The sequence below is a fragment of the Oryzias latipes genome, chromosome 7 (assembly GCF_002234675.1).
Source record: "Oryzias latipes chromosome 7, ASM223467v1".
Taxonomy (NCBI): Eukaryota; Metazoa; Chordata; class Actinopteri; order Beloniformes; family Adrianichthyidae; genus Oryzias; species Oryzias latipes.
Window position 1 is genome coordinate 23,569,790 of NC_019865.2, and position 9,856 is coordinate 23,579,645.

General features: G+C 38.9%; 1 protein-coding gene across 3 annotated transcripts; it reads right to left on the reverse strand.

The window, feature by feature from the left end:
* Positions 1 to 619: 619 nt before the first annotated feature.
* On the reverse strand, positions 620 to 7,412 carry mul1 (mitochondrial E3 ubiquitin protein ligase 1). 3 transcript variants are annotated; one of them, XM_020704888.2, is made up of 6 exons: positions 7,392 to 7,412; positions 4,880 to 5,000; positions 4,211 to 4,298; positions 3,999 to 4,119; positions 2,605 to 3,376; positions 620 to 638 (listed from the first exon to the last, which is right to left on the reverse strand). In XM_020704888.2, exons 2-5 carry the CDS (start codon positions 4,997 to 4,999, stop codon positions 2,647 to 2,649), a joined length of 1,059 nt encoding a protein of 352 aa, XP_020560547.1. In that variant the 5' UTR covers position 5,000; positions 7,392 to 7,412; the 3' UTR covers positions 620 to 638; positions 2,605 to 2,646. The 3 variants fall into 3 exon arrangements, with proteins under 3 accessions (XP_020560547.1, XP_011475859.1, XP_011475858.1); XM_011477557.3 differs by lacking the exon at positions 7,392 to 7,412 and adding an exon at positions 5,835 to 5,939; XM_011477556.3 differs by lacking the exon at positions 7,392 to 7,412 and adding an exon at positions 5,817 to 5,938.
* Between the last annotated feature and the right edge of the window lie 2,444 nt (positions 7,413 to 9,856).

Sequence of the window (9,856 nt, forward strand, 5' to 3'; positions counted from 1 at the left end):
CTTTATGTAGAGGATGTTAGTACTAATTTTTATTATGAATTTGAAGGACCTGCGGTAGCTTAGTTTAGGCAAAAATATCAATAGAATTGAAGTAAACCAGTGAATAAACCATTCTTTTTATGGCATTATACATGTTTATATACAAGAGATGTTATTGCTGTCATTGCAGGACTCTCCAGTCCCTACATTTTAACCCAATTCAGACAAAAAGCTCACTCCTTTTTTTTGGTAAATATAACATCACCCATATCTTGAAGTAAAAACCTAGTAGATATAAATATTTTACAAAAGATATATTTTAGAATCCACTGTGATCTTAATAAAATAAAATCTGGTTTCTAGAAATAAAAATGTACATAATTTAGTCCTAATGAAAAATTGTTTATACGTAATGCATTGTGGTCCACCAATCTAATGAGCATTGATGCACACTAGATTTTTGTGGAGACTTCTGGGAAATTTCTAGGGCACTGGATTTTAGAATGGTAGGATTGGATAACCTACAGGAAATGGCGAATGCCCTATAGAGTGCACAAAGTAGTAAGTAGTGAAGGAATTCGGACACACATGCACTTTTTCTTTTTTAAGATGCAAGAAAAAAATAATAATGCAAAGCTAAAAGTTTGGTTATGGTTTAACCTTCCTCTGGTGTTAGCTTTCTGCTGCCATCTGTGGTGTTAGGGGGTCATTTTGGACCCGTGTATTAAATCAGCCATAAAATACCCTAAAAACAATTTTTTATCATCCAAAGTTTTTCTTAACTCTTGTTTAGCTGGTTGGGCTCCCTTATCCATAAAAAGATTGGTTTTAATATTTTTTTGTGGCCCCCTGGGCCTTTGTTTTTAACAGCATACCCCTTGTTTTCAATGTCTAAAAAGTAGTCAAATGAACCTTAAGAGAAGAAGGCAACAAAATAATCAGTTGTTCTGTTACCTGAGTGTTACTAAGAGAAATTAAAACACATTTCTTAAATGTTCAACAAAAAAAAGATTTTAATTTTAATATTATCAAATATAGTAACATCTATGGTGTTCGGGTCATTTTTGACCCGTATATATTTACTTCAAGAAAAGGGCAAAAACAAGTCTTTTTTCCACACAATAGAACTTTAATACAATATTTAACAATATGAAAAACAGAACAGTCGTAAAAAATAAAAAATTACAATAAAACCAAGATTTGCAAAGTCAATTAAACAACAACCAATCAAGAAAATCACACCAAAAGAGATCAAGTACTTGTTCTATAAAAACTCTGTGCAAACAACATGCCTGTGTGTGTGTTTAGATGCACGTGTTGCAAAAAGTTACACTTTTAGTGTGTTCTTGCAACACTGCATAGTGTTGCAGGTGAAGCACACTATGTAGGTTTTTCTGTCCATATTGCTAGGGCAGACCTGACACCTCTTTCTTTCTCAGCGAGGTGGTCTCACTGGCATTGTGGCTGTGGCTGGAGTGCTTGAGGCAGGGCTGGCTTCTGAGGGGGAAGGTGATGCTGATGCTCTTCTCGTTGCTGTGGATGTGGATGGCTTGTTTGGGACCCCTGCAGCTGTCTGACCAAGTCTGCAGCAGCCGGAGCTCGGGGCACCCGTTCCTGTTGCTCAATGTGTGGCTTGACAAGGGCATTCCCGAGCTCCTCAAGAAACATTCTCCGCTTGGTGTTTTGGGTTGAATTCCACACTTGGTGAATATTGGTCCACAACACAAATGCATTGTATGTAGACACATTGAGGATGTTGTAAAACACAACCATTGGCCATCTCCTGGTCATTTGCCGGCAAGTGTAGGTGGCAGTAAGCTTGTCCAGATTGTCCACTCCTCCTTTATTTTTGTTGTAGTCCAGGATGATTATGGGCTTTTTGTCACTTCGTGACCCCAGGGGTCATTTTGATGATGTTTGCAGCAGCTGTCCTTCCATGTGCATCAGGAGGAACTGTGCTCCAACGGATGTTGCCACGTTTGGATTGGAATGATTCAGCAGGAGTAGCTTCAGCACCAGTGACCTCCTCTGCAGACTGATCACTTGTGTCTGTTTCTTCCAATTGGTACTCCACATCATCTTCGTTCTCAGAGGCCTGCTCATCTCTATCGCTAAAATCCTGTGTGTCCTCTGCCTCATTTGCAACAAAAATTTGATCCAAAACTTCATTTACATTGAATTTTCTCCTCATTGTTGCATCCTGTGAATTGGAGATGTTTACTCTGCAAGTCACCACCTCTACACTCAAATGACTTGACAAGTCTCTCCCATTGTTTGTTCTCGCAAAAAGGCAAGGAGAAAAGCCCCTAAATGAAGCTCAAGTGGTTGGAGGAAGAGGCTGTTGGTTGATTCTGTGTTTATGATTTCATTTTTGTCATTTTTTATTGTTTTATAATCGAAAATTTTAACCGGGTCAAAAATGACCCGAACACCACAAAAGTCATTTTTTTCATCAGCGCACTTTATAATTTCGTAAAAAAAATAATAAAGCTTTTATTTTGTTTAAATGGAAGTCCCTGACAAAGTCAAAAAGTTTCAGCGCAAAAAACAAATGTATGAAGTACTTTTATGCATGCTAAAACTCAAAACGGGTCCGTAGGGACCCTAACACCATAGGAAGGTTAATAAGATCCGCAGCACACATAGAAACAGACTCAAGTTTACAGTTTAACTGGTGTAAAGAGGCACCACCCTCTCTATAGGCGCCCTGCAGATGGGACACTTTTTTGGCTCGGTCAGACCCTCGTAGCACTGGGCGCAGGCACACACATGACCACATTCTAGGAAGACGCAGGAGCGCTCGCGGCTCAGACACACGGTGCAGCTGGAAGGAGACAGACTGCTTTCCTCCAGGTTGAGTTCGCACATCCGCCTCCGCTGCTGCTCCTTGAACTCCTCCAGCATGCTCCGCTCCTTCCTGCTCTGCCTGCTGTGCGTGTATAGCCTCCACAACACGAATAAGAGAGTGGAGCAAGCAGCCACCCCGAAAACAACAGTCAGAATCCTCCACACCCTGACGCTTGTCGTCTGCTTCCTCAGAAGAGACTCAAAGTCCATCCGAGTGAGGAAGTAGCTGAGACCCGCTTTGGGGGGTTGGAGCTTGATCAGGTTGTTATCTAGGACCAGCTCCCCCACTCCAGTCACACTGTCCCCCACGCGCAGCATCTCCTCCGTCTCGTGGATGCCCTTGGGCCGCTCCCCGCTGATGAAGTGACCGATGACAGTGGACAGAGACTTAGCTGAGGGATGGAAGTTCTCGTAGGTGGTCTCCAAGTTCAACTCTGCAGCATCTAAGGGGCGTATAACCCGGACGGTGGTGCTGATGTCTTCATCGTGAGACCCGAGTGCAAAGGGAACCGTGTTGGTCCGCTGGTGGATGACTTTCTCTGTGCTGTTCCTGTTCAAAAACACCACAGAAACACCAATGAGCACCACTTCCCAGAGTACATCCGTAGATAATATGTCAATGAAAACAGAGAGATGCACAAAATGATATTGATCTTCACAATACTCCCTTTCAGGTTTAAACTTTGTGCATCAGAAAGATGCTGCATCAAACATTTCCTTTCTTGAAACTCCATGCAGGTACTTCTCCATTCACACTGTAGGGATTTCTACAGTCAGACATTCCCAAGGGTTAAAAAAAAATTGAAGGAAAGATAATTTTATAAAAAAAAATACATCCCTTTGTCCCCCCCCCCCAAACTGCAGTTGACTCTTACATTATTTGTTTACACACTGTTTAATCTGTTTCAGCTAATTAGGCATCTTACCTATGAATAGACGAGGGTGCTATGTTTCCCCTGAGGAACATCTGATCGCTCTATCAACACGATAAGGCGCGTCTCTTGTTTGAGTCTTGCGTAACGACCTGCTGCCTGTATCACCGTCTGCTCTGCCACCGATACGACTCTGCCTCCTTATGCGAGGCAAGTTTCGCCTCGCTGATGTCATACTGGTCAGCGCCTCCGTACGAAAGGAGGACTTTTCAGCGGGGAAAGCAGAAGGGCCGGACTCACCACAGGTGTGTGGTGCGATTCCACACCATCTTCTCTTCTTTCAGCGTCAGCCTCTCCACGACGCCTTTGCAGTTCTCCACAAACTGGCTGCTCAGCGTGTCCTTCACGGATCGCACCACACCTGAAGTTTGACACACATCCTGACCTCTTTTTGCTGAGTCATCATCAGCAGCAACACAGCGTTTGATCCCGAGTCATGCAGCTTCACTGACCTTCTATGACGGCGTATGGGATGCATCTTCCAGGAGTTTCAGACAATATGTTTTTCAAGTCCTGATCGATGGAGACTTTTTTAGCTTCCTGTAGATGATTGAAAAACAAACTTATTTGAGTCGTTTGTGAGATTATTTGTCCTTCACGACGTTATTTATTAGAAATAAATTATAGCCTCGTATTGCGCCAACACTTCATCAAGTCAAAATATTATTCCGGAGACACAAAAAAGGGGAGAAATATGTTTTTAAAAAAATCCTATTTCTTTAACAGACTGCTAAACCGAACTACATTTCCTCTCTGCTGGGTAAAGGAGCTTATATCGGTTATGTCTGAACTCTCTCAAAACTCCCTGACCCCTCAAACAATTTACTGCAGTGTGCTGAATTTGAATGTAATCTGGACACATGCTAACTACTGTTAGTGAGCACTGATGTCACCAATCTGCCAAAGTAAAAACTTAATAAATGTGAACATATTACAACATTTTGGATGATTTATTAAATAACTGTGAATAAATTTTTCTCAAATGATCGTTCAAACGATCGTTCTTTGAACCCTAGTTTTTCGCAAAGTCTTCTGGGCAGAGTAGATTTGGGGACAAAATGGCGCACGGCCAATACAGTGCACTAAGTAGTGAGGGAATTTGGACACACTTGTTGCCTGACCTGTAAGCTGGAGACAGTTTTAGCTCTGTTTTTGTAAATCGAGTAGAAGATGGCGGTCAAGGCAGAACTGGTGGCTAAAACCACGATCTGTGCTGTGGAGGGTTTTCCACTCGAGTCCATCCTGCAAGAAATGACCAAAAATAGAAATAAACTCAATCATTAAAGGCTCAAACAAACAGTTGGTCCAACTCATACATCTGACTCAGACCAAACATTCAGGTCAAATGTGAACTATTTTAGGTTTGAATTAGTATTTTGCATCAAACATGTCTTAAAATAAGTCATGTTTACCTGTTTTGGTGTTTTATTGTTTTATTACAACAAAATTAAGCACAAAAACAAGGGAAAAACCTTTTGGGGGGGCATTTTTAATATTAATTTGCTTTCATACCACAACAGATATAAGTCAAGACTTTCAAAATAAACCTTAACAATCTTATTTTTCTTGTAATTCCTTCAGAGAAGCTCATATTTCAGACATATTTATTGTTCATTATAGAAAATCAGCAAGTATGGAAAAATATATTCTACCACAACGTATTATTTTAAAGGGGAATTTATCTTAAATGTCTTATTATATTTTCAAAACTGCACATACATTTTCATGATTAGGTTCACTTAGCATTAGCTTCAGATCACACGACTTGCTCTGTATGTCTGTCTCACACACAACAAAAGGATATGTGCCTTTTTAATGTAAAATTATCCTTTATTCAAAAGTTATTGGAGCAATTAAACGTGTTTTATATATCCCAACCTAAGACACTTAACAAGCTACGATTGGAAATTAGGTGAAACAGAAACTAGCCTTTACTTCCAAATTGTTCGCTAGCTTAGCTAAAACAGACGTTTTTAGCGGTGTCTGGCAAAGAAGCTGACAAAAAACAAATAAAAACATAAACAGGTATTTAGGCAGAAGCCTGATAGGATCATGTACCTGGAGAAAGGGATGTACCTGTGCAGACCCTCGTCCTGTCGACAAGAGTCGAGAGCTACTTCCTCATGAAAATACACTGACAGGAGCATGCGCTTCACACCTCCACCGCCAGGTGTCAGTAAAATTCCGTTAATAAAAGCGTCGAGCAAGAACGTTGCATTTTACTTGTGAATAAACTGTGCAATTTCAAGATTTAACATGTTAATTTTAAGAAAAGATTTACATTGTATTTTATCTCTGTTTTTTGTGATATATGGCTTTCATGTCCAAATGTTTAGAAAAAAATTACAACACACAAGCATAAATTTCCCTTTGAAATCCAACTCTGTGTACTACTGATAACAAGAAATTTAAATTATTTTTAAATAAATGTAAAAAATAAAAAACGAAGCAAAAAAAATAGCTTGGTCTTAATTTAAAAATTTCATAATTACATATTTAGCATTTTTAGGGAACCATTTGGTGCCTTTCTGGAGCATCAACGGTCCACTGTAATTGTGAACTGATGGGGTGTAGCTGACAAAACTTAATGAATTCTGTTCTTCCTTGTGGAAGTGAGAAGGTTGGAGCAGGTGCAACAAACTAAAGAAGAATTCAGCCACGATGTTCACTTCTTACCCTCTGCTGCTTTAGATTTATGTTCCTCTTTTTTCCAGAAATTCAAGCTGGTGGTTTTAAAATTTCCATGGTGTATTTATTTGTAGCTTTTAAAAAATTAGGTAAATTAAGCAATCTAAAAAAAAAGGTGTTTTTTTCATTTTCCGTACTTCATAGCTAAATGAAAGAACAGAAATGTCCTTGAGGCTTCTGTTCAATGTTAGTCACCTTGTTTTGCGGATGCATGTTGAATACTGAGTGCCCCCTCGGCTCACATGATCCTCCTTCATGCCACACTTTCAAATCCTTCTATCTCCAATTTGTTACATTGCTGTATTAAATGCAACACCTTAAAATGTCTAGTTTTTTTTTATATGTATTGCCACAGGTGATGAATAACATAACCACCACCTGTCTAATCTGGTGATGCCTTTTTCTGCCAAAACAGCCCTCAACCTCGTCCAACAGGAGTTCTACAAGGGTCAAGTGCCAACATTCCAGTGCCAACATTTTTTTGGCACTCAAGTCTTTTCAGAAAATCTTGCAAGTACTGTAATTTTTGTGAGGTGGATTTGATTTGTTTGTCCCACAAATGCTGGAATGGACTGAGAATAAGACTAAAAGAATTTAGAGGCCAAGTCAACACCGACTGTGCAGTCCTGCTGTTAAGATCTCTGTTGCCGTCTGTCTCTCACTGCATGAGTATAGCCTCTTCTCTTGATTTAAGACCTCTGTTTTCAAACTTTCTAAACCTTCGTCTGCCTTCTATGCTACTTTGATCCACCAGTCCCTCACATCACCTGCTTTTAGTCACTCTTCGGGCGGCAATGACACACAGTGAGGATATTGTCCAGGTGAAACAAGCTTATGGGCATGTGTTCCCATTTTTTGAAGATGACAGTGTCTGAATTTGATGAAATGGTAATAAGCATGTTCCCTGGAAATTGAATTGAATAAGCTCTGCGACGGACTGACGACCTGTCCAGGATGTCCCTTGCCTTTGCCAATGAGTGACCGGGAGCCCTGTGACCCCTGAAAGAGACAAAACGGGTTTAGAAGATGAATAAATAAAAAAATAAAATATAAATAAACGTAAAAATATACGTAAGGGAAATTCAAAACCGCACAAGTGCATCTTCTTGTAATGAATGGACATTGAAAACCTGTGCTTATAAATTTAACTGCAAAGTGTAACAAAGGCTGAACAATCAAACAAACATTTCAAAGACTAAAACAGTAAAATAACATGAAGGTAAAGAGCATAGACAAAAAATGTTAATGCCACTTATAGGAGCCATAATGAAGGCCAATCAGTATAGCGGTTTAGCAAATTCCACTATCTCTTTTTTACATTTACATTTTTTGAGTAAATATTAGATAGATAGATGATGACTTTATTAATCCCACAATGGGGAAAAATCTGTGGCAGCAAAAAAACGACATTCAGAAATAATAATAATTAACACCAAAAAATAAATGTTGACAATTCCAACTTCACGTTTGCATCAATGGAATCCATATTTTACCAAAAAATGCAAACTAGTATAAGTTAAGTAAGTGAATATTTCTATCGGACTTTTCTCACATAAAAATTACAAAGTGCTTCACAACAATAAAAATGCAAAAATTGCAACCATTCATCATACATATATCACAGACAAAGTAAAAACAAAGTAAAGTACAATAAAAGACAAAATTAGAGCACAATTTTGCTCAGAAAAATCATTAATCAAACATTTTAGACATTGATGACAACATCCTATATGATACTTGAAGTGTCTAATTGCAGTTATATTCTACGTATGCTATAAATCCCTTTATTTTCTGCTCACAGTTGACTTCATTACATGTACAGTATAAATAAAGAAATGAATAAATAAATAAATAAATACAGAAAGTGAATGTCTGATCACCCTGTGTTTATTTAAATATATTTTAAACTTAGTATGTTTAACATTGATTCTCTCCAGAGACAGCATTTTCTGAAACAAAAATTCAGACTGAGGGAAAATGAAAAATGAAATCTGTTCAGACAAATCTTCTCCATGTGCCAGAGAGCAGTCAATTATTCCTAATCAGGCCTGAATTGTCTCCAGGAGCCAAGTGAAGAAAAAGAAGTGGTCAGCAGGCTGGCAAAAGAAAGCAGACGGAGTTTGGGGAGTTGGAGTGACCATTAGACTTGTGTGTTTCACCCTGATGGATCTCTGGAGGTCAATTTATGCTTCTGCTGTGCTTTTAATGCTCATGAGGTGGTAGGCCCACCAGAGTCAGCACTTATGGTTGTTGATGATTGCATTGGCAAACATGAGCATGGTGCTAGGGGCTCTTTTACAGCAGTGATGCAAATTGTGTAAACATATAATTTAAAAAGATTATTGAAAAAAGAAAGGCTTGTCAAAAGTGCAAAAATAAAAACAGAAACATTTCCAGCATTTAGTTGGATCAGCAGTTCTGGACGGAATAGACTGACATCAGCAGCTCTGATGTGATTTCTTCTAGAACAGAGGTGACAAACTCGATTACTCAGGGGGCCAAAATCCAAAACACGCTAAAGTTTGCAGGATAATTATTTATTGAACACACACTAAATCTAAACTTTAAAAAAAATTAACTTTTTTTTTTTTTAAACATAAACATCAATAAAAAATAGACTAAAATGTAATTCTGAAATGAATCAACCTAAACCTTAAATAACTCATATTTTTCTCTCCATAAAAAATATCTACTCAAAATTGTACAAGTTAGAAATAAAGTAAATGTTATAAGAAAAAAAACCCATTGACATTTTTTTTACTCTTATGTCATTTTATATAAAAAAACAAACTAACTTTTTAAATATACCAAAAGATTTTGCTCTCCATAAAAATATATTCTCTTGGTCTGGCCACAGGTGTATAAACTCATCAGTCAGGCCTGCAGACTGTTTTTACAAACATTTGTGGAAGAATGTTCCGCTCTCAGGAGCTCAGTGAATTCCAGCATGGAATTGTCATAGGATGCCAACAAATCCAGTCATGAAATTTCCTCCTATTCCATAGTCAACTGACAGCTCTATCAGAACAAAATGGAAGAGTTTAAGAACAACATCAACTCAGCCACAAAGTGGTAGACCACGTAAACTGGCGAAGAGGGTCGGCGGATGCTGAAGCACACAGTGCAAAGAGGTGGCCGAGTTTCTGCACAATCAATTCCAAATCTCCTGTGACCTTCAGATTAGCCAAAGTACAGCACACAGTGAGCTTCATGGCACGGGTTTCCATGGCCAAGCAGCTGCATCCAAGCCACACATCACAAAGCAAAGCAAAGCATCAGATGCAGTGGTGTAAAGCACGTCGCCACTGGACTCTAGAGCAGTGGAGATGCATTCTCTGGAGTGATGAATCAGTCCACAATGACGACTGTCTGCTTTGAACCTACATACTTTTAGACTTTACTGTCAGGCC

Coding starts and splice junctions, on each gene's coding strand:
- mul1 (XM_011477556.3), bottom strand. CDS start 5,905: ATGCTCCTGTCAGTGTATTTTCATGAGGAAGTAGCTCTCGACTCTTGT. Junction 4,120..4,210: donor CCCATACGCCGTCATAGAAG/GTCAGTGAAGCT, acceptor GTCAAACTTCAG/GTGTGGTGCGATCCGTGAAG. Junction 3,377..3,998: donor AATCGCACCACACACCTGTG/GTGAGTCCGGCC, acceptor GTTTTTGAACAG/GAACAGCACAGAGAAAGTCA.